We start from the raw sequence: 27,947 nt of genomic DNA, 5'->3' as shown, positions 1-27,947 counted from the left end.
GCTGGAAAGGCAACAAAGCTTTCTCAGGATCCTTTATCTGAAAAATAAATCTGTGCAGACAAATAATTTCAGTGGCAGATGTCCATTGCTAAGCTTTATAAATTAAGGGCAGTTCTGTGTGAGGATTCTCTATATTCAGTCTTCCACTTTTGTAATCAATAATTTTTATCAACAACAAATTGTGGCTTCTATCTCTGTTTATCAGTAGATGAAAATTCTATTTCCTCTACTGAAAAATAAATATTTTACTTTTATTAAATAACTGAATCAGTACTTCTCTCTGTTCATTTTCTGCTATTACCTTATCATTAGAAATTACTGGATTTCTTAATTACAAACACTTTTACCATGGTAACTATAATATACAGGCTTATTAACATTAAATGAAAAATTTCCCTGTGATTTTTTCCTTTTTGTTTGTTTGTTTGTTTTGAGAGGTGGTTTTCTTCATTGTTCCTTTGGGAAACAGCATTTTAGAAAGTATGGAATCAGATTTTGCATGGATTGGCTCGCTCTGTTCCCACAGCAGAGGGAACTAATGGAAATACTTAATACTTTGCTTTCTGGCAGAATTCCCTATCAATTTACAGCCTTGTGTGTGCATGAAAATCCCCAAAGCATCTTCAGTGTGACTCAGAATGAGTTTCTTTAAATGTCGTTGTGCCTTTCATTGACTCTCCCTCATTTTCTTTTTTCCTTCTTCTTTTTTCTTTTTTTTAATATATGAATGATGATACAATGAGGAAAGTGTGAAAGGTTTTTGGTGCTAGATCTGGCTTTTTAAGGACTGGAAAAATGTTCCTGTTCTTGGCTAGGAAATTTCAAGTCAGTTCTTGCTTTTCTTTTGCTTGAAAATATCAGAAGTGTGAAGTGATTTGTGATGGAAGCTGTGCTGCTGTGTCTGAGCCTGTTAGAAACACTGAGGGTGAAATCTCTCTGGAGTTGGAAGTTTATTAGCTTTCATCTCAGGATCTACACTTTGAGTACAACTGTGCTCATTTTAGGTTGTCACTGTGGAAAAACAGTGATTTGGCATGGCCCCAAACTCATTTTTGGGCCAATGGGCAATGAGATCCAATCCTGTCTTATTTCTGTCTTCTGTATCTGAAAAACTGTGTTTTGCTTTGCAAATTGCTGTGACAGTAAATGGATAAAAGAGTAAAAAAAAATGTAGATTTACATATTTAAATGACTTAGTTCTGAAAGTAGAATAGATTATTCGTTAAGCTTTACCAAATATTTACAAGAAAAAAAAAGTAAACATCAAGAGATCAGATTAAAGAGCCTTAATACAAATATTCTACATATTAGGATATTGTAAAAAATATAAATATTCTAAAAATGTTGTGCTGATGATGCCTCAGCTGAAGCAATGTTCCCAGTCTAGGGTAGCACATTTTAAACAAAATGTAAAAGAGCTGACAATGCTCTAGGGAATGTAGGAGTTAAAAAAAGGAGAATGTGATCTTGCAGGAAAAATTTGAAGCGGCTCAGTTTATTTAGTTCAGGGCAGAGAAGACTGAACACAGCCTAATAATGATATGAAGTACTTAGCAGTCAAAAAAAAAAAAGGAAAGAAATGACAGACAGTAATTGATTGTTTTCAATATCTGCTAGATTTAGATTAAGACTGAGATACTTAATTTTCTCTGGACATGAAAGTAACGCAGATGTAGGAATGAGCTTTAATATTTAGGTTGCAATTATTACAAAGTAGATAAGAGCAAGGGTTACATGACTTCTGCCACAGAGCCCATTACTCAGTCGAGGCTGTTCCTGCGACAGCTACAGAGCTTGGTCTCAGAATCTGTCTGTTGGAAGAAGAGGGCAGATTTCCAAATGCCACAACACAGCTTCCCCTTGCCCTTATTGCAGATTGTTCCATGGCCTTTTTCCTCCATACTATAAAAAATGCTGATTTCTGCATTGGCTACCTGGACAGCTCTTTATGCCTGTCACTGAGGACAGTTAGGGGATGCTTGAGATGTCTGTCACAAATAGCCTAAAATGTATTTTATCCAGTATTGGAAAAGGTGAATGGAGTTCCTGATCTCTCTTGATTGCCTTAAAATAATTTCTAAGAACCATTAAAATAACTACCTCTGCACACACAAAATATTTGTGGAATTCTAACCTTGTGATATTCAAATAGTTTTGGCTCTGATTTCCTCTGATGGCAAAAGAGCTCGGCAGAGAGCAAGGATGGAGCCTTGAGCGAATCCAGCTGAATGTTCCCTCTGAGAGGGAGGACGTGTAAACATGCAGCTACATTATCCTCCTGCTGAAGGGCAGCACTGTGGTGGGAGCTGCATCTGCAGCATGGCATTTGCAAAATGGAGCACTTGTATGAGGATTTGGGAATAAATGGCTTCAGAAAAATCTGTAGCAAGCTTGTAAGCCAGCAGGATATCAGGCAGTGTCTTCAGGTATGCTCTGTCTACTCCTTTTGGGGCTTGTATCCAAAGCACTTCTTTTAGCATTTCTTCCTTCAGCATTTTCCCAGCTCTCTTCTTTCTTCCCTACTAAGTAATTAAAAAATTATATGTAATAGTTAACAAGGTGCTTCCTATTTTCTGAGTTAGGAAATGAGTGTAAGGTTTATTTGCTGCTTTCTGGGGCAAACTGGAAAGTTGAAAACATTTTTGGAAATGCTTTTAACACATTTCTGTTATCAGTGGCAGTGCACAGAGTAGCAGGTTTGAAAACTACTTTTCAGTTGTATACATCTTGTACTTAGAGAGTACAAATAGTAATTTGTACTCTCTAAGATAGTACAAATGTAACTAATTGAACTAAGTTAAATGGGTATTTTCTGTGTTTCTTTGCAGAGCATCACTCCTGTCAGCCACTGACTGTATGTGTATCATAGGTCATGTTTTGGTATAATACTGCATCAAGAGTTAGAAAAGGATGGTGAAATACTTTAATCTTGCTATATTAATATTTTGTGATCTCAAACACTCAGCCCTAAATAGTGACTTTGGAATATACACACAAAAGTAAACACATTCTGTTGTTCTATATGAAGTCTTAGTGGATACTCCAAACAATATATATATTTACATTTTTTAAAAGTATGAGAACAAAAAAAAAGATAGAAAATAACCCCAGTAATTAGTATTAAAACAATGCTATTGAGATTCCAGGCTTTTCAACTGCAGTGAGGCCTTTATTTTCGATCATCCACAGACAGAGGCACCTCAAGCCATGGAGCTCTCAAAGGGCTCTTTCTCCTCAGGCGTCCCGTGCTGCCTGACAGGGCCCAGGTGCTCCTTGTGGTACCGGGCGGTGATGGCGGCGTAGGCACAGCCATAGACGGCGGCTGCCAGCATCATGAGGCACACCACGCCGCACACCACGCCCGTGATCACCACGGTGGCGATGGCGTGCCGCAGGCTGACAGGCCTGGGCCGGGCCTTGGGCTCGCAGCCGCCGCGGCCACCATCGCCCGGCTCGCCGTGAGGGCCGTGCTTGGGCCAGGCCCGCTGCTCCGAACTGGGCCACTGATGGCTGCTGGCTGGTGGCACCGGGGCTGCCCTCAGAGCACAGGCCCCAAAGAGCTCATAGGGAACCTTCAGGAGATCCTTCCCCTTCCGAACGCCTGGCGCTGAGCAGATGATGCCATCGCTGATTCCTCCTGAAACAACAAACAATGGTCTCGAACAAACAATGGTCTCGATATTTGACTATCGAATCAGGATAGCCCTCTCCTCCCCGCAAGATGAGGACGACCCCATCTTATCAAAAGGCTAATTAATTACTGTATTATACTGTGTTACATTACATCTAAACTGAATCTGCCAAGTACTCAACTCTGCACACAACTGCACAGAATCTTGTGACTGTCGGCCAACAGTCTCGATATACACGCACACTTGACCCTGATAGAAAAACAAAACATCAAGGAAACAAAATGCCATCACTTTCGGTAAACAGTCTCCATGTTGCATTCTACTCTGCACAAACACAGGCAGAGCAAATGACAAGAATTCTTTTTTCCTTTCTCTGAGGTTCAGAGAATGTGAAACCCAGAAAAAATATTCTTGGGAAGAATTGTGCCTTGCTTTTCTCTGTGGAGGGAAATGAGGTTACAGTTGACAGCTGCTGAATCACCTTAATGTAAAATTAACATGAACCTTAATGTAAATTTATCATCAGTTTCAACTTCCTGCTTTTTAAGACTTATAGTATGTTTTAAAGGCTTTTGTTCAATTAGGTCAGTGATGAGATTATTACACTTGAAAACTCACATAAGAGAGTGCTTTCAAGAAGCAGGTCATCAGGAATTAGGTTATCTGTGTTTTCATGGATGTAAGTGTAAAAAACCCCATAGTGGTAGAAAAATAAGAACTGTCATAGATAAAGAGGTAACTGCAAATTCAGTTTGTTCGACTTCTGACCACTGCTAATTTTTATGGTGCGAAATGGAAACAAGGTATTTAGAAAAGATTTTGCACTTCATTGAAATATTGCATGAAATTGTCATTGTTCTGACATCATGTGTTAACTGTAACAGGGCAAAGAGAAAGTTCACTAAGTTTTATTTACTCATGAGGGATTTTTTTGAAGCAAGACTTGTGGTAAGAAAATACACACAGATATAAAGGAGTTGAGTTTAATCAATCTCTTACCCTGCTCAAATGCTAAATTTGATGATTGTTTAAGCCAGCTTCCCCAAGGAGGTTGTTAGTACAATGGGGAGAGAATTAGGAATCCACAGTCCTGGTAAATCACATGCTTGTTCCTCAGTGTGTAGAGAATACACCATATGTAGCCCAGTCACAGCACAGGGCTTTAGGGGTGTGGTGTGTCAAGGAGTCCACAACGCCAAAATCAATGTTGACATAGTTTTAAAAATTAACTAATCAAATCAACTGAAATTACTTTCTCTTCTCTGTCCAAAATAATTCACCTTTCAGTTAAAGCCAAGCACAGAAATTTTCATCCTGAAAAGACTTTGAGAGAGTAGTGAACACAGATGGAGCCAAACTGAAATCTGGAGACTACTCCCCAAATAATGTTGATATTCCAGGACAGATTTGAGCATAGCAGGTCTCTTGGTCTTTAATGGTGAAACCCAAAGCATGGCTCCAGACATCTTCAATGTGTTAGATTGAATATGGATAAAGATAAAACCTCCAAATCCTTCAACTCTTATCCTTTCATGGTTTTAAGTAACTAAATATGTGCGCTTGGAATAGAACCCTGGTGTTCCTCCTGAACTCAAGCATTCTCTATAATTTCCTGTGAGTATGCATGAAATGTCAATTGCCCAGGATGGATTTAGCTAAAAAATACTCAAATATTCTGGACTTACGTTGCTTTGTTATGGCATACAAGAAATATCTGCAGAGCCCCTGTGAAGTTTCATCCCATGAGTGTCATATAAGTAGTGGGAAATGTTATTGTGTAATGTAACTAATTTTTCTTTATGTGATTCAGACAAATAATTTTAGGGAAATACAAACACAGAAGAGAACATAACACTTGGGCTTCTCTTAAAGCTTGTTGCTAAAATTAATTGGTAAGTTCCATGTCACTTCATTTAATTAATCTGTACAGTGTTCAGAAAGATGGAAGAACATCATTGAATTTCTAGACAACATTGTTTTTTGAAATAAATGATGATATTTATACTGCTGGCAGAGTAATTAAGATAATCTGATGCATTTATCTTGGATCATTTCATTCTTCTGCACATAGAAGTCAATCCCTGCTGAATTTCCAGCATAATAGACTAAAGCCCTGTGATAAAGTAATATTTTATCTATTCAAAATATGCAGATTTTATTGCTGAGAGGAATTTAGCCTTTTGTCTTTTCTAAAAATTACCTCACTGGAAGACCATTGCTGTAGTAATTGTGTCCCTGCAAGGCCAGGATGTGTTTCCAGCTGGCCTGCAGAGCTCTGGTCCCTGCAAAAGGCAATCCCTCAGTTTTAGCCACAGGGGCCTCCTCCACATCTCCTGTGCTGCAACAGGCTCCACACCACTCTGGTACAGAGACAGGCAATCAGAGCTTTGGGCACATGCAAACATCAAAGCCTGATTTAGAAAAAAGAAAATTGCCCTGCTGTTCTGAATTCTCAGACTGAACATACCTCCTAGGAGAAATAAATTAATTTCTTCTTACACATAATTCCGTTAGAATTAAATCATGTTATCTTTTTCACAGCATAACTCATGAATCTATTTAAAAGCAGGTGTGACCAAAATACTGCCACTACTATTTATAAACTTCACTTTTCCCTGTGTGATGCCTTGGCACATTTCTGTCAGGAAATTGCCAGTGAATTGAGTTCCTCTTCTGGTTAACAACAAATTAGGAAGTGATACTAGGTATTCATAAAACATTAAAGAACCACTAAGTCATAATTGATAGAAAAAGTAGAATCCTGGGTTCTCTAAAGTTTGCTCAGTACTGATATCTATCTTGATGTTTGCCATCATGCAACAGGTAAACAGCCTTAAAACAGTAGGTTGTTTTCCAGCAAAAATATTTTGGTAGAATTAAAACAAGTGCATGTGCACAAGTCTACTTGTTTTGTATTTAGAAATGTCTGTATCTGAATTGACACACTACAGAACACACCTGTGCCTGCTCTAGGGGTATGTGTACATCCTTGATTTTTCTCTGGGCACTAATACAAAGTCCCTCTCTGATTCTAGCTTGCCACCTGTATTTACAAAAGCATTCTGACCTATGCATGAGAATATAGCTTAGAGTGTTTATTTGAGGAAGTGACCTACAGTGTGGGGTAAATTTTTAATTAAATTAAAATTTCATAGAAGTGAAGATCAGTTAGATTGTGCTCAAATGTTCTCATGTACACTCTATGTAATGAAAAAAATTCCTTACCTCTGTATAGAAAACTCTCCAGCCACAGTTTCATGCCAAAGATATTACAATTGCATTGCCAGGGATTATCTTTGAAGAGAACCACTTTCAGGTTTGGAAGTGACTCCAACAGAATTCTTTCCATTTTCTGAAGTTTGTTATGCTTCACAGAGAGCAATGTTATATTCCCTGTGCTGTTTCCAAATGTCTCAGGCAATCGAATAATGCTGTTGGATGACAAGTCCAGTTCCTTTAGGTGTGGGAGGAAACTGAAAGTCTTGTTTTCTATATAGTGAATCAAATTTCTGGTTAGGTTTAAAACCTGCAGATACCTCAGTTTTTGGAAAGCACCAAGTGCCACACTTGAGATAGAATTATTAGACAAGTCCAAGATTTTGAGTAACGGCGTTGCAGTGAATGCGTTTTGGTTGATTCTCCAGATACGGTTGTTCTGCAACTGTAGTATCTGAATTTCAGGGGGTAAACGGGCAGGAATTTCAGTAAATCCTCTGTTCTTGCAGTCTGCAGTCTTTGAGGCTTTGTGGCAGAGGCATTTTTCAGGGCAGCTGTGAGCTGTGTGTGCCAACAAGGTGACACTCCAAATCAAAAGCCAGTTACCTGTATCACAAGTGAAAGATGATTTGAAATTAGTTTAAAATGTTTGTCTTTAGGCAATACACAGGCCATAAACACAGCCAGAAGGTATACAGTTCCACAATAAATAATAATGTAGATAGCACAGAGTGCATTTCTTTTACAATACATAAGTAAATTACAGATAGTGTTGAAGTACTTCTATAATGCAGAATGAAGATAATGCTACCATGATCTTAAAATGAAGTACTTCCCATGGTTTCTTCTTAAGTACAAAGGCTTTTCAAGAGGGTTTGCCATCAGCAGAGCAGTGATGTTTGAAGGGAATGTGACAGTTTCTTTTAAAACTATTAAATTGAAATGTCTCTCTTTCTGTGGTAGTAACAACATTAAGACATCTTTGTCAGAAGAATTACAAGCAGAACTTCTATTTTTCATTGCTTTTACTAATATCACTGCCTGGATGAATTGAGTCGGTGAACCATTAAAAGAATTACAAGCTTCAAAGTCATAGCTATAAAAACTATTAGCAGTACTTTTTCAGCAATTCAGATTCTCTAAGTTTCTCCTTTAAAATATCCATTTATTCTTTTTGCTTTAATTCCTTTCTCTGAATGCCCCTGTACTTCCCATTGATACAGGTTTCTACACTGTCACCAGACATTTGTCAATAAGCTTCTCAAAATATAAATTAGTTGAGAGGAGTACTTAGCAATATTCATATTTATAATTATCTGCTACTCCCTGATGTTCAGGAGGTTTTAACTGAAAAAAAAAATCCCTTTTATGTCTTGCTAATGATCTTATATTTGAAAACAGGGTACTTAAAGCTATGCTTGTATGCATATAATGAAACATTAAAAAACTCAGTATAGAATAATTAGATTTTCTTTGATTAAAGAAAGTTAGAATGATGAATCCTTTTCTAACATTGTTTTTGGGATGCTTAAAATAATTTTTACCATTTACTGTTTCAAAATGAAAACATTTTAGTTAGTTGCTACTTGAAACCTTTTGAAAATAAAGTAATTGCTGATTATTGACTTACAGAGATCAAATGTGAATTACTAACAGGGAATACCATATTGATCAAATAATGTATGATTCTAGTAAGAAATATGGTAGATATATAAATGAAAGATGTATTTTGAGCCTATAGTTTAAGGAACAAATTATTCATTAATTTTCTCTCAGAAATGAAATATTTATATTAAAATTGCGCATAATCTTCTCCAATACTGAATTCTGCATCATGAAATTCAGTTGAAAGAATCCAGCATTCCTGCATGCAAGGTAAACAATACTTTCAGTTCATTACACTGTTCTGCCAGAGCTGGCTTCAGAAACACGGCTTCCAAGGTAGAGGTAAAATAAACTCTTGCTTGGCAAGGAAATGCTTTGCAAACAGAAAAATTGCATTATTAATCTGAATGCTTCAGGATCTCACCTTTCATTCTGCTCTGCTTGTTCTTCCCCTGGTGGAAGATTCAGTCCAGGTTTCTGATGTTGAACAGTGACAGACACTGCTCTGATTCCCACTTCAACTCTGTAATGTGCTCATCCAGTTTCCTTCCTTGAGGATGTTTTAGGTGGTGTCTATGACTTGTGTAGAAGAGCAGCTATTTCTACTCAATTACTCTATCAGCCTTTGGTTTTTTCCTTAATCACATTCTCCCCTCTCCCCCCTTTATGGCTCTCAGAGACTTATTCTGCCTCTTAATCAGACAACAAGCCATGCAAGCAGTGTCTGTCCAGCTCTGACTGAACAGCTGTAATGTACAAATAATGACCTGATAAGCTCACCTCTTCAATTTTTTTAATCTCCATCTAAAGCAAAGCACAAAATATAAAGCTGGCTTTTTAATATCCACTATGGATTCTGAATTCTGGTGGGTTATTAGCCAGGCTGTGTCAATTTTTGCAAGATCTGAACATGGATTTTCATTATCCTGGGCTGTGACTGGAGCCAGTGGAGTGTATAATATCACTACAAATAGTCCTGTGGGTTGATGACATGGTTTTGACAGTGCCCTTGTTTGCTCTTTTAAGCTTATTCATCTGACATCCATTAGTTGTGCTGACAGGATTTTATGGCTTGGGAATGCAGGACCAGTGGCTCCTTCCATAAAAATGGCACACATCCTGGTATAGTCACCATGAATATTGAACAAATTAATTTATTTTGAAAGATATTGGAAAGACGTAGCAGATGATATTAAAATTGTACTTTATGTGTGGTGCCTTGGCTTGTTTCTTTGTTATTTCTTCAGTAGAACTCATACTGTGCCATCTACAGCAATAAAAGGATTAATGACTTGTGACTGTGATGGAACTCAGAGGTGTTGAAAGGCATGAGAGATCTCGTGTATAATTGAGTCTTTCCAGGCCATATGATCACTCCATCTATGAGCTTGTCCTATGGAGAGGGAAGCTGTGCAATCGAAACATTTCAGAACTATAATCCAGATTTCTTGGGTACAAATTCTGCTTTTAGATGCTTTTGAAAAGATCACATAAAGCTCACTTTCCAGGTCAAAATTTATATGATGTAGGCAATTATCAAGAAGGAGTACTAGAAAAATCATAAGGTCCAAACTGGTGTTGAAATCAGGGTCTTTACCAGAAGTTATCCAGGATCCTGTCAAGTTGAGACTTGCATATTTTCAGTAGCAGATTCTATCACTTTTCTAGGGAAGGTTCTCCAATGTGTTACTCAGAATCAATAACTTTTTTCTTGCATTCAGTGAGAGTTTGGAGCAGCTTGTGTCCCTCCCTAGTGAAGAGAGCAACCCTATCTTTCCATGGGTGCCTTTTGGTTTCCCAAAGCCTGTGCTGAGCTCTGTGTCCCCCTGGCTCAGGGGCAGGGCTGTCCCTCTCAGTGTCCTGTGCCTTGGTCACTTGTTTCTGACACCAAGATACCCAAAGGAGCAGTGGGTACATGGGAACAGTGAAGGAGAACGTAGGAAAATCCTCATTCTGTAAAGTAAACATGATTGTTCATCTTGAGGATCCCAGGATTCCTGCTGTGAGTAGCAGATCTTAATATATTTCACATTCTTGATGGATGGCACCTTGTCCTGATGTGGGGTGAAGCCTGGGATTTACTGTGGGGGAACACTACAGATGTAGATAACCTGTACCACAGTCATGCTGGTTAACCCCAACTTCACAAAAAAGGGAGAGAAGCTTAAAGATCAAGTGTACTGTACTTTAGATTAATGTCCAGTTAATGCAAAAAGCTTTTTTAACTTTTGCAGCATGATACATTTGTTTGCTATTTCTAGGACCTGTCTTAAAAAAATACCTGTGAGTCGTTTTAGTGAAGACACAGTTAAATGCAAAAAGGTGTGTTATAAAATAGCATCTTCCTTAGAAGTTATACCCATGTTAGCTATGGATACTCTTACAGAGAATAAAGTTAGGTCAGGTAGTTTTTTCTTGAGATAACATCTCATTCTCCTTACATTAACTCGTCCCTTGTATTAGTGGCAGCTCTTTTCATGATCTTTGATAAACCTTGCAGGAGGTAACAGCTATTATATTATTGGTTTTTTGTGTGATAAGATGCTTTTAAATTCTTTTTGGAATCTATAATTTTATTTAGCTTATGAATTGTAAGGGTTTCTTTTTTAAGTTATTTTCCATCTTAACTAATATTTGCTGACCAGATGGGTATTCAAGCTCCCACTGCAGTTCATTTCATGTAACAGTGGGCTTAAAGAATGTCTCTTAACTGCTTTCCTATTTTAGGTAAGTCTTTGCAACTATAATTGTATTATTTTTAGTATGCACCATATTACAGAGATGTTCACAGGACAAGGTCACAGAAAGTTAAGCCCTGTGGGAGGTTCAGTTCCAGCAATAATGCAGAGGTTGTTTTATTTACTTGGAATCATGGTATAAGAAGTTACTACTTTTTAAAAAATCTTCATGCTGGGTTCAGATTTGGAAACATATTATTAAATCTGTCAATTTGCTTTTCATGCAGATGTGGGTATTTTTTCCTTATATTGAGAACTCTGAATGAACATGTTTTGTAAACAGAAGTTCCCCAACCTATAATCCATGTCCTATTCCCATTTATTAGGAATAAAAATTCGGTTGTGACAGAGAAGTCTGATGTGGTGAAAATTATAGTCGTGTCACAGGTAGAGATTTGCCAGAAACAGGATAACCATGAAACCTACTCTTACTTCTGGCCTTTTGAACCACCAGCAGGATTCTTTTCAGTTGTCTGATGTGGTACAGCAACTGTTATTGCAGCCTCTTAAATTAGCCTGTGCCTTGTTGCAGCAAGGTATGTTTCCCATTGCAGAGAGCAGGCAAGCCCCATGAGCTAATATCTGATCCTGCTGGCTGAGGGGCAGCTCCGTCTCTGCTTTGCCAGCAAACTCTTTGTTGCAGCAATTACTGCCATCTGCTTTAAGGGAGTTCTATGTGTAAGAATCATCTCTTTTACAGAAGAGCATTATGTTAATTAAACTCTAGCAGAAAGGACTCTAGCAGAAAGGAAACAATTTAAATATTTCAGATATTTAAAAGTTACAGGATTTGGATTCCATTGCATTGTATATTGAGTCCAGGCAGACACAATTATATTAAAAAATGTTCCCAAGACCACAGCAGACAATTCCTATACATAGCCTTTATTAGATTTATTTTCCTTATGCTTTTGAGTGGGAAGGAATTAAAACTGAGATACTTTCAGGGAAATGGCATGTGCTTTCTCTTTACTAATGTGTGTCTCAGATTGGTAAAACAGCTAAGCTCTTGCTTATGACCCTAAATGAAACTTTGGTAAATGCAAACCCCTCTTCATTTTGGTTCAGGATGAAGAAAAAAATTTGTATTTGTTGGTAAAGCAGCCCATAGCTTTATTGTTAAAATTCTTCCCCTTTGACTGGCATTTGAAAAAATACAGTAGTGCGTGATGGAGAGAGGTTGTGCCCTTTTCCATGAGGCAGAACAACATGCAAAGGTGACAGGGCAGAAGAGACCTGGCAGTTCTTCGTGCTTTTTTTTCTACAAGAGCATTCCTTGTACTCTGAGAGCTCAGGACTCTCTCAAATATTTCCTGGCAGAGTACTAGGTTTTCAAAAGTTGACAAAACTTAGAGGAAGGCCCTGGATCCTATTTCTGCTTGCTTTTTACAACAAAAGTATAAGCCAATGGATACAAACTGAATTTGGCTCAAGGAAGATTTATACCTTAAAAATCAGGCCATATTTACTAGAGAGGTGGGCTTTTGGGTTTCTTCAGACATCCTTTGTTCTTCAGAATAAGAGGGGAGGAATATCAGTTAGAATTTAATACTGTCAAATGCTGGTTATGACACAGCATAAGGAGACACCATGATTTCTTTGTGTCTGAACTGTTTGGGTTTGCTGTTATTTGATTGTGTCCCTTTCAGGTGGGAAGAAATGCTGTGCAGCTCTAGAAACAAGAAACCAGGCAGAGAGTTGTGATTTTGTACAGGGGAAGAGCCCAATTTTTTCCTTTCCAGTGGCTTGTTTTGCCTTACTTAGATACATCTGGTACTTGTTTATTCAGTGAGTAATTAATCTATGAAATGCATTGTTGAAAGTTATCCTTGGGCCAGAAGATTGGTAGGATTCATATATAATCTTGAGCCATAGTTACCTCATGGGGGAAAAAAAAATAATTTAGAAGGGATATAAACTTTCACTCTTGAGGGCTTTAATCAACCACTAATGACACAACTTATGGAGAAAAACCTTTCCCTGTGGGCAGTTTTTTTCCATAATTATTATTTATGGGAATTTTTACACCTTCCTCTGACACCTCTAGGAGAGGCCAGAGTTTGAGATGCAGTAGTGGACGAGATGAACTGGAACATTCTGCGTTCCAGCTGGGGATGGGGTGGCTGGGAGCCTGGCAGGGGCAGGGAGCTGCTGTGTCCTGGGCACCAGGGACAGCCAGGCTGAGCAACTTCTCTGCCTAGGTCAGAACTCTGGTGTTCCTCACATTGCTCTTCTCATCTGGACTGGAAAAATCTTTCAATATTCATATCCAGGTCTTTGTTACCAGGTCTGTTAACAACCTATGAACAACTGCTTGGGTCAGTCCTTTATCTGCAGATTTTTCTTGTCCCCTTTCCCCTTCCCCTGTCCCTTCCCCCTTTCCCTTTCCCCGTCCCCTCTTCTAAGTAGTGCAATCCTTGATTTCTTGTGGTTTTATTACTCTAATATCACGCCCTTAGAAATTAATATGGCTTGTACTTTTTTCTGTAACTAAATTAGAAGAAATATATGAAGGCGAGAAGGACTTAGTTGGAAAATGTTGGAACACCAGCCTTAAGTGTGCTTTGGTAGGTAGAAAAATGACCAGGATGGATACAAGGCCTTCAGAATGAGAAGCACAGGGAATAAAGATGCTGGGCCTCTTTACCTTAATTGCAAGTTAGATGAAGTTGCAGCAAGAGGCAGATTAAGTGTCAGCAGAGTATTTGTTCCATCACAAATAGCAGCAGGGGGTGCAGATTCAATTTTCAATCATTTCCCGACTAATGTCAACCACCTGTTATACATGCTGAGCATCCATAGATAGAATGTATCTCCAGTAAAAGTAAATTAATGAACTCGCTGTGCCATTACTGCAAATAGAAAATAAGATTGCTTGACATCAAGCTAAGAAAAATGAAAGAAATAAAACTGGCTAGAAATAAACACATGCAAAAATGAATACAGGTGTACTATTTGTTTCACCTTGACATTTTAGACACTTTTTGTCGTCTCTAAAACAATAGCAAGATCACTTGCTATTTTTCTAGATAGCTTATTCTTCATCAAATTTTTTCAAAACATTTACTTAGTGGTTTTGTTTCCTTTTTATATTTAATGAGAATTCTGTTCATGATCACAGCTCACCCTGAACTCAAACTTAATACCAGGATATAAATCTCCTGTGCATTCTGAGTGGTTGATTTACTAGGGCAGCTCTTGTAAGAATTGGAAGGATTTTTTGAACAACATCTGTAAAAGGGTTTTGAAATGTTCACAGTGTATGAAGAAATATTTTAAAGTGCAGTAAATGCTTCTTATGCTGCTGCTCACCAATTGTGCTACAAAGGAGAACTCATACTTCATTGATTCCTTTTGTGCTTTTAAGGCAAATTGTAGTAGTTCCGTAAAATTCACTGTTAAATTTGGGAACTCCTGTGTTTATGGGCTCACAGGACTCTTTTTGCCCTAGTAGTCATTTGAACACAGAATCTTGCAGAAGTGAGGAGGATATTTGCTGCAGTAAAAAGTCAAATAATTAAACCTCTCTAATTCTTGCAACACTTTGGAAATATCCACAGGAGGCTTTTTTTGTTTTTCATTAATTTAGTGAGGTCCTAAAAAAACTGACATTAAAATTATGCAGCTGATAAGCATTAAATACATAATTTTGGTGGATTTAATCATCAGTGAAATGTAAGAGTTCCATTGGATCAGGGCTGATGTGCTCAGTGGCTTTGGATTCAAGCTGGGATGGAACATTTCCATTGATGATGTTTTGCTGCAAGGGAAAAGGAAACTGTAACTGCTGACAGGATTTCACCTTGCAGCAGGTGAAGTGGGGAGGACCAGCTCCTTTAAAGGGTCCCTGTTCCCAGCCTGTCCCTCTGCAGGGTGTAGCAGCTGTGGCCCAGGGCTCTGGGCAGGATCCATGGGCAGCACCCACACTGTCCCTGTTTGCTGCTCGCACAAGCACAGCAGGGATATTGGGAATTTTCCCAAGTGGCTCCAGTGAGCAGAATGAGGCAGATGCCTTTACCTGCTGCCACTGCTCCTCATTTCAACAGCAGATAAATGTTACAAGACAGTGCAGAGATTGCTCCTGTTCCAGTTTCCTTTTTCTCTCTGCACTTCTGCCATCCCTACTGCTTGAACTGCTGCAGCTGCAGGCACCAGCAGAGCTCTGAAAACATCCTAGAGATCCCATAGCATGCCGTTATCCTTTCCTCACCCTCTTCTTTTCAGTCTGTCAGCAGGTTTTAAACACCAAGGATGTTTTTAAAATACCCTTTTTTCTCCACAGAATGTTTTAAATGAAGTAACAGGGTAAGTGAGGTGTATGGATGGACTTCTCACAAGTCATGTTTAGTTAGTTCTGCTGATTTCAGACAGGATAAATCCCTGGGAAACTTAGCTAGTATACAGGGTAATGATGCTTCTGTTTAGAATTTGTAAAATAGCAGTAAAATAGTCTACTGAGAAGACTTTTGTTTAAAAAAATAAAAGGAAAATACTCTTTCAGAGGGCATTTTATTAATGAGAATTGCAATACTGGAAAATCTGTTATAGATTAGTGAAGAACAGTAACAGTGTATCCAAATGGAACTGGTTGGATAATTAAATTCATTTAATAGGTACTGAAATTTAAACCTCTTGATCCCTCTGACGTAAACATAACTCTTAAAAGTCATGGAACTTGATTCTAAAAGTGTAATGTGGGAGAGAAACACTGGGACAATGAGTACAGATTTCAGATACCCTGGGAGGAAATGTATTCAGGAGTTAAACAACAGACATTTAAATAAAAAAGAAAAAAAAAATAAACAAAAAAGAACAGCCCCCAAAAGTGTAGCTATGAAATATAAAAAAAAACTTCAATAAAACCCTGTATATGTAGGTATGCAGCTTATATGAGCAGTATTGAAGCAATATGATGGGGATAACCAAGTGACAAGTAAGGGATACTTAAGATTGAAATCATTAATGAACATCATGTTCTCACTATTCTTACACTCTTTACCTGTTCTGTATTATCATGTTTGTTGTAGCTACATGTCCTGTTTTGGCTTCCTGATTTCATGCTGAGAATTCCCAAAGATTCTCATTCTGTGGTTTCTCCGCTCATTAATAGAATTTTTTTCAATATTGATTACAATTTATAAAGTATGCCCACTGTATAATGGTCTCTCCTTGATTTAGTGAAAAGGAAAATTATTTACTGAGTTTTAACACATCTTTTAGGAGGATCATACCAAATGGCTGACAGGCTATCTGCACAGTAGAGAGGAAAATATTTTAGGTTTGGTATAAATTATGAAGTCCTGACAGTTGTAACTGAGCTATGCCTCGTTTTTGTTTGTACTACCCAAAGTTATTGTTAAGCTTTTCACCATGGCTTCTGTTTCACTGTCCCCTAAAGTGCTGAAGGATGAACTTTCTCTCAAGCCCATGAATTAGTTGAGATGATAACAAAATTAAGACCACAGCAGGAATGTCTGTGATAAATTTTTTTAAAGTACAGCATAAAATTATATTATTAGCCCCAAAGTTCAGACAACACTTAAATGTTGATTTCATCTTTTTGTCTTCCATGTTTATATCTGACTTCTGTGTCAACACTGGGTGATGCTGAAGTATAGAGGTGTAATACATATTGTCATTTAATACAATGATTTTTAACCTGAAAACACTTTTATTTTACTCTTCTTTAATTTATGGTGGGATCTCAAAAGTACCCAACCTCACTGAGCTTTCTCTCTCTATAAAGCTATAGCTGTCTTAAGCAAAAAGGGTGTGTTTTCATCTTTATTTGCTTTTATTTCCTTCTGCAGTCTGTTATTTTGGAATATAATGGCAGGGCTGATCTTGGTTACTCATATTTTGGCTGAGACTTTTTATCTTTTTCCCTTTTCAAAATGACAGTGCCCATTTCCTCTGTGTCTGTGTTTCAGCAGAGTTAGGGCAGGTGAGTTCAAAGAGCAGCACTACTGACTTCTCCCTTCTCAAAGTGCTCTGTGGGAGGAGTGGGCTCACTGCCTTTAGAAGGTGAAGTTATCATCATGTGCCTAACTTTAGTGAAATAATAATTTCCATACCTTGAGATTTTTGGTGTTATTAAGATCTTGAAGGGTTTTCATTAGTTGCTGCTACAATCTTCTTTTCTATGAACCTGTTAGAAAGGAGAAAGAGCAGAGCAGCCTGTAATTTGTATTTGTGGTGATTTGGAGGTGTGATCAAACACAGGCACTTAAGTGAATATTTGTATTTCAAGCGATTGTAGTACAGGCTTTTCCTTGGAAAGTGAACACACTCTGCTTTTCTATATGCCATCAACTGGTCATACTTTTACATATTGTTGCTTTCTTAAATTTGGAGTAAAGAGATACCTGTTTTAGAACTTCTGCAGACTTTGTTACATTGAAAGTGTGAAAAAGTTTTGAGAAAGAAGTGGAAGTTACCTAGTGCTTGATTTTCTGTAATACTTTGTCTAAACAGAACTTGGGTGAAATTCATAATGTAGGACAGTGTTTCAGTTTCATCACAGCGCAGATTTAAACTAAAACAGTAAAAACCCCTGTCTATCTACTGTCCTCTGCATTGTACTGTCACAGGACTCTTGCTAAGGCATCTCTTTAAATATTCTGAATTAGGACTTCGGACCTGGTTCTTCTCCTAAAATCTTAGGGAAATGTATCACACTGCCATCTACACAGGATTTGAACTGCAAGGGTGAATACAGCACATCCTTTCTGATAGTCTATATAAGAATATTATGAAATGGTGAAGAAAATATACCAAAGAGTCAAAAATTTTTACACCTTTTGGACAGATGATGGCACCTGTCAGACTTGGGTTTGTCGAGTTCTTTTTAGGCTAATATGGGGGGGAAATTGCTCTGAAGAATAGAATGTTTGATTTTAATTCCTATTTATAGAGTGTCTTTAGACCAGGAGCAGCCCTAAGTTTTCAGTGCTTCAGACCCTGGACCTACCTTGTTCTCATGGGCAGATGTCCTCTGATGAAATTGTCACAGAAGTTCAGATTCCATGCAATAATTTCCTTATATATGAATATCATAAATCATGAGCAATGTTGTCATTTTTAAAAAAGAGATTATTTTATACATAGAAGACCAGTTAACACATTTTAAGCAATGGCAATGCTGGTATTTCCTGGTTTTCAGAGATGGGCTGAAGAATGGTTTCCCATGGTAGAAGCTTTGCTGTAAATTTTCTTCTGGTAATGTAATTAGGAAGTATTGGCTCCAGTTATTGTAACTTAAACAAAACATGTTGTCCTCAGTGAACTCATTGAACAGGCATAGCCTTGTCTAAAAGGAAAACAGGGACATATAGTGTTTCCATGGAAACTCAGTTAAAATTCTGATTTGTGGATATGAGCATGATCAGCACTACAATCTAAACTCATTGAATTAAAGGAGTCTTAGTTGTGAAGTCAACCCAGTGTAAAAGCAGCTGACACATGCAAGAGTCAGAGCCTTCCATCCCTACAGATGCTTTCTATCTGCACTTTGAAACAGAATGAAGCAGGGTGAACTTGTGTGAGACCCTTCTCTTTTTGCCTTTTGTAGCCATTTGTGACATTTTATGACAAGAATCTATATAAGGATATAAACTAAATCTGTTTAAATATTCTTTATTGGAGGTTGTTATAATTTGCTTCAACTCTAATGTGTGGTTTTGATTTTCTTTTATTTTAAAAGTAAGGAGGGCTTTTCCCTTAGTGTAGGGCATAGCAGCCCTGTACTGTAAGAGAATGGAGAAGATAATGTTTGCTTCCATTATAGATGTGCTGAGATGATTTAGTAATTCTGGAAATTATGCTCCAGAACTCTTTTTATAAAACAGCAGAAAAATAAAGCATTGATTGAATTGGCCTTAATTAGGAAATTAATTATGTTCTGTAAATGTGTTACAGCAGAACTTCACAGAGAATCTTTGTAATTTATAAAAGTCTACATTTTGGAAAGTGGTATTTCAAAGTTATTTAAATGTATATATATCATATATGGTATATCATGATATATCATATTCCTATATCTAGGAATATGATAGAGACTTCAGAATTATAGCCCAACATTTACTGATTGCAGTGTGAAAGAAGTGCTTCTGAAAAGCCCACCAGGATCAGCCTGGTGCTCAACACCTTCCAGGCAAAAGCCCTAGCTGAATTTGCACCCATCAGGCTACTTATTAACAAGAGAAGCTATTTTGTATGATATATCCTTAGTTTAATGTATAATCAGACATCTCCCTTTCAGAAACCTTCCTGATTTATTTCAAAGCTATTACATTAAAGAGGATTACATTTGGTGCCCATTATGTTGATTTCCCTCAAAACTCACAATTTATACTTCTAAAATATGCCTTAAGACTGTATTGACAGCTAAATCCTGCTAATCATCAGTATATAAATTATAATAGACTACTTGTTGAAGCATCTGGATAGCAGTTTATGTGAAGTATGGTCCAGTTGTACTTTTATTGTGAAAGTCATGTCAGCACTTACACTATTTCCAGGAGTTAATAACTCACCCAGAGAAGTTCACTTATGATCACGACTTGGCACACAGGTCTTGGGCAATGCTGACATTTTATGAAAAACTTTTAAAATGTGTCAGTGCCTTCTAATTTTATCAGTCTCAATATTTTTTAAAAGCCGTATTTGGAGTTTTTTCTTGATGTATCAATTAAAAACATTTATTAGTTTTGTATTTGGTCATAAGTTGGTCAGTATATTGCTCTTTGTATTTTGTGGCTTTGAAGAGGTGATTTCATCTTTTTCTAATGAAGAAAATAAGCTGTTGGCCAATTTTCAGCAATATGCAAGCACCTCTAAATACACCAGATCAGCCCTAAGCAACCATCTCTGCTGGCACTTAGGCAGGCTTATGTAGCAATTCTGAAGATGGTGATTTCTTATTTTTCCTGAAATCTGGTATGAAAAGTAAATAGACAGCTGTCATTCCATCCCTGATTGCTTGGCTTCTTGGATGGCATGAACTTCTACACATTAAATAGAGCAAAAGATAAATTATTTTCCCCAATACAGGGGGATATTTATTTCCCCAATACAGGTCATTGCTGTAGCACTTCTTGGCCATGTTTCAAAATTGCGGCAATAAAATGTTCTTATGAAATAAATTTAAGTAAAAATGAAAATGTTCAGATTACAGCCAGTGTTAATCCATAGTTTTAGAAACTGACTTTCAAGTGAGGCATTTGTAATATACTGAACACATCTTAAAAGATGGTGTTTCTTTTTATTTAAGACATAAAAAGTAGGAGAATACGAAAGAGAAGAAAATTTCTATTTCGGTATGCTGGAAAATCTCTGTGTTATTAGTCTGAGATTGCTTTCTATTCCTGACATGATTTAAACCTCCAGTTCAGGAGATTCCAAGAATGCCAGTTTACAGCTCTAATCCTAACTCCTATTTTGCTGAACCAAGGTGCAACTGTGTTATTTTCTACACATATATTTTATTAAAATATATTTTTGATCCAAAAACTAAAAAAGCAGGCATGCAAATCTGCTTTTGCAAATACTCTTCATGGAAAAGTTTAAAATCTGTGTCTTTTTCTTTTTTTAAAATTGTTCATAGAAGACACTAAATCAGGTTGCAAATCCACCAGTGTTATTTTCTTTGAACTTGCAACTGCAGAACAGCATGTTACTACTCAATTTCAAACACATTTATGTACATTTAGTCTTTTGGACACATAAATATTTTTGTCCTTTTCTAAAACTGTAGATTATCACCACATGGTTAAAGTAGTGATCTTAGAAAAATAAAACCATGAGAACTATTCTGAAGCATTACAGTAAACATTTCATTTATGAATCATATATGGTGTTGAAAGGCTGGAGATTTTTATTCATTATGGGGTCCTTCTGATGTATTATTTGACTTCAAGTAGCATGACTCATATTTTCAGCAATTCAAAGTAATTTGCTAATCACAGGATAGCCCAAACAGTTTGTAGAGATTATCACTATTCTTGTTGTTATGACTCAGTAAATAAGAGATCCAAGACTTATTTCCAAATGATGTGGTTTGACAAAATGTCAGTGTTTGCACTTTCAGTGTCTCAAGCCTGGTTTGACTAATGAGATTCCATAGATTCATAGACCTTGTAAGGACACAAATCCCCTGGTGACAGCAGCAGACAGGGAGTGGTTGGTGCTCAGTGAGTTCTGTAGGCAGGAAATGTTGGATTGGGTCAGATCCCTCGCCCTGGAGGGGGGGACTGGACAGAGGACTCATGAGTTCACTTTGCTGTGGATGCCATTACATTTATCCTCAGTGTCTCCAAAGTATTCTGTGTCTGGCAGCAGCACAACTTGTACCCATTCTGCTATGACAGGACTGCAGTTTGGGAGGGATAAACCACCTTGGAAATTATGATGGAAGCTTTGCCCGTGTCTGAGATCCGCCTTCTCACAATGCTGAGAAATGTAGAAACAATTTTTTTTTGTTAACCTGTTGAGGTAGTAGCCAGAATCAAGCCTGCAAATAAAACATGATCAAGGCTTGAATGTGTTGTGTTCAAGTCACAAGTGGAAGCAGAAAGTCTTATATATCCTAAGAGAATCCGGTGACAGGATAGTCAGATAAATATCCCAATTTCTGGCTCTTTGTCTGGACTTTGAGCCTCTTAGGGTTCCTTAATTGCCAGCTTGAAACCACAGCCTTTTGGCTGAGATGGAAAGGTAGCCTGGCTGTGCTGCACTGAACTAGGACCTCAGCTGGGAGAAGTAAAGCTTTTTCTGAGAACTTGACAAGTCCTGGATCTTCCCTTAAGATTTGTAAAAGTGCTTACAAATCCATACTGTTCCTATTTTTCCTTTCAGTCATGGGTAGTACTCAAATAGCAAGAAAAACCTATAAAACTAAAAAATGGTTAGGGAGTTATAAAAATACTCTCACTACTTCATTATTTTAGCATTACTGTGGTCAGATTTCAATCTTCACATGCTTCCTGTATCGTTGGAATTCAGAATTATTTGTCAGAGCAGTGGCCGTGCTAGGAGATGCTGGAAGAAAGTTGAAGGCTCATAGGAGTTCATAAAAGCTCTGCCACCAGCAGAGTTTCCTCTGTGATGATTCTTGCCTTGTTTCTGTCGGCTGCTGAAACTTCCTGAGGCTGAAAGTAGTACTAGTCAGTTTTCTTTTTCTTTTTTTTTTGGCTTCCTTTCTATTTTTCTTTTGCTAATGCAATGAGCCAGGTGTCAGTAGGTGTCAGGATTTTTCTGAAGTCACTGGGAGGATGCTCCAGACACCAGACAGGGCTGAGCTGTGCCCCGCCTCACCCTTTTCAAACTGGGCCACTTAAGCCATTCCTTAATGCTGTCACTGCACTCCTTGCATTCCTCAGGAATAAGGCACCTCCCTGTCCAACAAGGTGCACCAAGTGTAAATTTTAATACCCAGGGATTACCTTCCTCCAGGCTTATGAGAGGTTTGTTTTAGGGTGTTTTGGTTTTTTTAAAAAGTTACAGATGGATTCTCAAGTACTTCCCGGAGCTTTGCTCCTGGTGCACAAAGCTGATCCTGGGGGAAGTGAGCAGAATTCTGTGGGAGCCTTTTTCACAATGTTGGCAGAACATCAGCTGCTCTCCTGTAAAGTTTGGGATACAGGGTGATTGTCTCAATGCTAATTTACAGATAACCTTTTCCCTCCAACATCCCCTCTGAAGAATCCTGAAAAAGCAATGGACTTCCAGTCACCAGTGTCTATATTTTTTAATGTTTACACTCAATTTATATCCTTTTTGAGTTTCCTCCTTGCTCCTGCTGCTACTTCATTAGTCCTGCAGAAGGAAGATGTGTGTCAGGGAGTCAGAGGGAGTCTGCTTTTTGATGATGTTCACAGACTGCCCTCCACAGCTCAGTTTGTCAGGGCTTGGCTGCAAACCAAGCCCTTCAGCTGTCCCTGGTGCTTTGAGTTTGGATGAACTTGGGCCTCCCAGCAATCATCATCCTGCTCCCCTTTCAGCTTGGCCTCCCTGCAGCTTCCCAGCATCTCCTCCCCTTCTGCTCCAGCTTGGCCTCCAGGAAACACCATTTCCTACCTACTGCCTTCCCTCTGGCTTGGTTGTCTCCATGCACACATCATCTTCCACTAATTCTAAAAATCTTCTGGAAGAAAGCATCAGGCTTGAAGTTTCTGAGTAAAGAGGCAGAAGTTCTCCCATTTAAGGGGAATTCACTCATTTACATCCTGCATCACAATAGCTCTGATGAAAGAGGTAGTCTTTATTTGCTAAATCTGATGTGGTCTAAACTGTCTCACATAAAAAACCCCAATAGTTAAATAGGACTTAAAAATATTTCTCAGTCATTCCACTTACTTGATGACAAAAAGATAAAGGTGAGATGCCATAAATAATACAAGATTTTTTTCCCAGCTTATTGTTTAGAATCCAAACCTGGGTGATAGTTGGGCTTTGAGATATTTTTTTTTGACACTATATCAGGTTCTGTAGCTCAAACTGAGATGGAAAAGGTGGGTGCACATTTACATGGATTTCAAAGGATTTAATAATAAAATATTTTTAAAGTATTAAAATAATTTTAGAATACTTAAATATGCAATAGACATATTGTGGTGTGAACAAGAAGGTTCCATATTGAGAAACAACAAAGTTAGTTGTAACAATATTAGAAATTGTCCTGGAGTTGAGTAATAAAATATTATAAAACCAAAACACAAGAAAACAACTCACAGCAAAGGACAGTTTCTGAAAAATAATAACATCTTATCCAAATGAATAATAGATACCTTATTTTTGCTGAGGTAGGAACCATGCTTTATTTTAAGAAAAACAGAAGAAAGTGTATAACTGCTAAATAGTTCAGCCCATTTTTTTCAATTGGCTCTTTTATCACAGGCTACCCATAACAGCTCACTATGAGGATGGCTGGTGTCACCACCCAGGACTGAGACTGCCTGATGCTTTCAGGCATAGCTTGTCTTTTCAGTATATTAAAAAATAGCCAGACTTAAACTGTTAGGCTGGTTTTTGTTGCTGTTGTTTTTGGGGTGTTTACATCAGTCAGTCATTCTAGGTAATAGAACTAATACATTTTTCATGTTAAAATATAATTTTGAAGATCTTCTCTTTAAAGAGAGAAACTGAAAACAATGAGAAGGATGAGAAGAGGAAAGTGTAGCTAAAAGGGGAAGGATCACTGAGAGGGAAGCTGAATGAAGTGTGGAGTTTGGAAAGGTGAAACTGCATTTTACTGTGCAAGAGAAACTGAACCTGGGAGCAGAAGCAGTCTGAGAAGGGCCCAATTCACAAGTGCTTGTTCACATTTTTATATATCCTGCATATGACAAGGAATGACTTCCACTGAGAGTAAAGCCATGTTGGGTGATACTGGAGCATAACTATGTTACATATTGCATAACTATCTTATTGTCTGTAATGTCTACATAACTATGTTATAGATAGAGAGGTCTTGTTGAAATACCTCTAATTTGTTAGCTAAGACTTCCTGGAATTGAGGGGAGAAAAATATCTAGATTTTATTTTGAACTATTCTAAATAAAAACCTATGTCTTACAACATTTTTTGTCATCTTTAGTGGCAGGTGGGAGTCTTCTACTAATCTGTATTGGCTGTTCTTGGCAGTTATGGTGTTTATTTCTCAGGATTGTGCATTGGCCTGTAGAGTCAGTATCTCCTTTGCCTGAGCTAAATGCTGAAGATGGGTTTTTGACTGAAACATATTAAGAGTATAAATAGAAGGGAAATCAACTTTTTAAAAAGTATTTAAGTGTGTTCTGGAATATTTCACATGTAGTTATTGGATATTTTAAAAGATAATGATCAGAGCTAATACTACAATGGAGAAAGAAGATAATTTTAAATAGTTTAAGCTCAATACACAAAGGTGATACAGATTGAAAAATAATCCTGCTACAAGTCTGTGTCCAACATTTCTCATTTTGAAGCCAAGTTAACCCTCATTTAAGATAATTCCCCTGGAAATAGGAGGCCAAAATGTTCTTATGATTTTAGGCATCTTTTATGTATGAGAGAGAGTCTTAATCTCTACTGTATTCTGTGGGAAAAGGAATGGAGACCTTAAGATATTTTTGTAACCTTGCTGATCTAGTGCTTATATACAGTGTTATAGTGTATAGGTATTTCAGAGAATGGAAATCCCTTTAGCTTTTGCTACTTTTTCCTATAATCATGTATTTGGAATCCATTTGTCAGGTTTGTAGGGAGACTCAGCTCCTCTCTTGCCTGAAATAAATCAGTCTAATCTATTTTCCTCTCGTATTTTAGGTAGGAAATTATTCTTTTTTTCTCAGAACCTTAGAAGGATTCTAATTCTTTGCACAGAAGTAATTTGCTAAGGAAGGATTTCCTTATCTTCCTGTCTATTTGCTTAACCACAGAGATTGAAAGGAACACAAGCAATCCTGATCTGTTCTCAGTACTTATTTGTTTTGCTTCATGTTTGCCTTGATACTAAGCAGCCCTGAGCCAGGCAGCGTTTGAGCACTTCCCAGTAGTTCCATCTGAAAGCAACCCACTGAGAGAGTGAAATATTACCTTCAGCCATGGAATCGATGCACAAGGAAATTACTTATTTAACAATAATTATCAGTGAGCCAGGAATTTAACTTTGTCCTTCTCAACCATCTGTTATTTCATAGGGTCTGCACTGCAAAAATAGCAGCCACATTATTAAACAGAGAGAAGGAATCTCAGAGAGTTAAATAACTGTTTTCTGTAGGCAGAATTAAAGTTTTTTATTTCCATCACCTAAGTAAATTTGCTAATTTGACTAAAACAAAAGATTGGATTTGCAATATTTATTTGAAATGATACTTTTTTTTTGTTACATAACACAAACTACCCCTCTCACAGCTCCCATCAATTGTTCTCCTGCCTGCCCTCAGCTCCAGCCCACCCTCCTCTGTGACACTGGAGAAAAGGCAGCAGTCAACACAAAACTCCTTTTTTCCTGGCTGAACAATTTTTATCCTTTGGCCATTTTGGTTGAACCAAGCCTGCAAATGTGGAAGAATATTTCATACTTTGAAGTGTACATTCCACAGAAAAGTCAGTTAGAGTTTTTGTTATTTGTGGCAGTTTCTGGATACCTTTCTGAACAAGATTTAGAAAAATCTCAGTGTGATTTTAGCTTTTTCATCTAAATCTCTGTGGTAGCTGTTACACCCAGAAGGCTAAACTAGGAATTAGAGACATGGGAGATATAATTTGAAGTTTTCCTGTTTCCTTTTCCCCTCTCATGTAGGCAGTTTGTAAAACACAGATTTAATGGTGGTTTGGAGCACAGATATTTTGTTCAGAAGTTGTCAAGTGCTGAAGGATTAGGGATTGCTCAGGAGAATATAATGGCTCAAAAACTTTTTGAAGTATATTTGAATAGCTCTTATGGCATTAAATGGCCAGTCAAAAAAAATGTCATGTTCTAGTCACAAAGTTCTTGAAAAGCTCAGGAGGGAAAAACCTGCAGAAGTGCTTTAGTATCATGTGAGGGGTTGAAAAGAAAGTAATTTCCTATACTTAGCAGTGTTAATTCTTTCAAATCTGGAGGCATTCAAATAATTTTTGGCTGACTACTAACTATTAGTAATTTTCATTTATTATATATTATGTAGGATATAGAACATTGAGAAGCTGTGACAGGGAAGATCCTATGTGGAATTGTGCAGGGAACGATGTGTAAATAAGACAAAACTGTGAGATTAAAATCTCATACTAAGATAGACCTCTCAAAAAAACTGCCTAATGCTGCTTTCACTGTGCCATGTTTGTGCGATGTGTTCTCTCCTCCTACCCTGCAAGCACAGGTAGAGATCACAGAACCATTAAATGGGAAAAGACCCTTTGGATCATCAAGCCCAACTGTAAATCAAGTCCAGCCATCATGTACTTGACATCATGTTCATTATTTAATACCAAGTGAAAGGATTTCAAAACTAATTTAGGAATTACTTCACAAGAGGAATATCTTAAAATGTTGCTGTTGTAATGTTGCATTACCTTGACCAGAGTGGGTGGTTTCTGTTTTACCCTCTTTAATGCCATCGTACCTCAGAGATTAGTGATACAACTCTTTTTGAAGGTAGGTAGAGAAATAAACTGATTTCTTCTTTTAAGGCAGGCAGTACTTAAATTGATAATGCCTATCCCTTCAGTTTCTGCACAAGTTATCCTACTGCTGAAACTGTGAAATCTACTCAAGTGAGAGCAACCCCAATATTTCTCACTCTCTTTTATTTTCCCTCACAGTCTGTCCAAGAAAGCATCAAAATCTTTGAGCTGCTGCTATGAAACCAAACCTGCAGCTGGCCCTTCTCATCCTCATGGAGAGGGAGGCTCTGCATTTCACAGAAATTAATCCCAGCATTTCAATTGTTGTTCTGCTGCAGCATTCCATTGTGGCTCAGTGGAACATGCACGTGGAACCTTTTAGAGATGAGCTTTGCTGTAATTCTCCTGTCACTGTTTCAGATTCTGTTGTGTGGTAGGTTTTGTACAGGACACAGAAAATTCCCTGTGCATATTGACTCTCTTTGTAAGGAAGGTTCTGAGATGTAAAGTTATCACTTTTCTACAAAACTTTTACACTTAAATCAGAATCATAAGATAATTTAGAGTGGGAGGGATCTCCTTTGCTCATCCAGTCCAGAATCCTGCTCATATTTGGATAAACGTATAATTTCATTCGGGGAGAATAAGAGTTTTGCCTCTTTAATTAATG

At 37.6% G+C, this 27,947-nt stretch overlaps 2 protein-coding genes across 5 annotated transcripts in view; one reads left to right on the top strand and one right to left on the bottom strand.

Moving 5' to 3' along the window:
* The window catches only part of CACNA2D3 (calcium voltage-gated channel auxiliary subunit alpha2delta 3), a 382,402-nt gene that overhangs the window by 309,710 nt on the left and 44,745 nt on the right, over positions 1–27,947 (top strand). The gene's annotated exons all lie outside the window — the stretch shown is intronic.
* Positions 2,327–9,011, bottom strand: LRTM1 (leucine rich repeat transmembrane protein 1). Its single transcript, XM_026792421.2, has 3 exons — positions 8,878–9,011; positions 6,858–7,454; positions 2,327–3,637 (listed from the first exon to the last, which is right to left on the bottom strand). Exons 1-3 carry the CDS (start codon positions 8,882–8,884, stop codon positions 3,201–3,203), a joined length of 1,041 nt encoding a protein of 346 aa, XP_026648222.2. The 5' UTR covers positions 8,885–9,011; the 3' UTR covers positions 2,327–3,200.

This window comes from Zonotrichia albicollis, chromosome 12, assembly GCF_047830755.1.
Source record: "Zonotrichia albicollis isolate bZonAlb1 chromosome 12, bZonAlb1.hap1, whole genome shotgun sequence".
Classification (NCBI taxonomy): Eukaryota; Metazoa; Chordata; class Aves; order Passeriformes; family Passerellidae; genus Zonotrichia; species Zonotrichia albicollis.
Note: the sequence above shows the minus strand (reverse complement) of the source record. Positions and strands in the feature narration are given on the sequence as shown.

What these genes read in the sequence shown, in the direction of transcription:
- LRTM1 (XM_026792421.2), bottom strand. An exon ending in GGAGAGTTTTCTATACAGAG is followed by an intron (nt 3,638 to 6,857) that starts GTAAGGAATTTT and finishes TTGTTGTTTCAG; the next exon opens with GAGGAATCAGCGATGGCATC.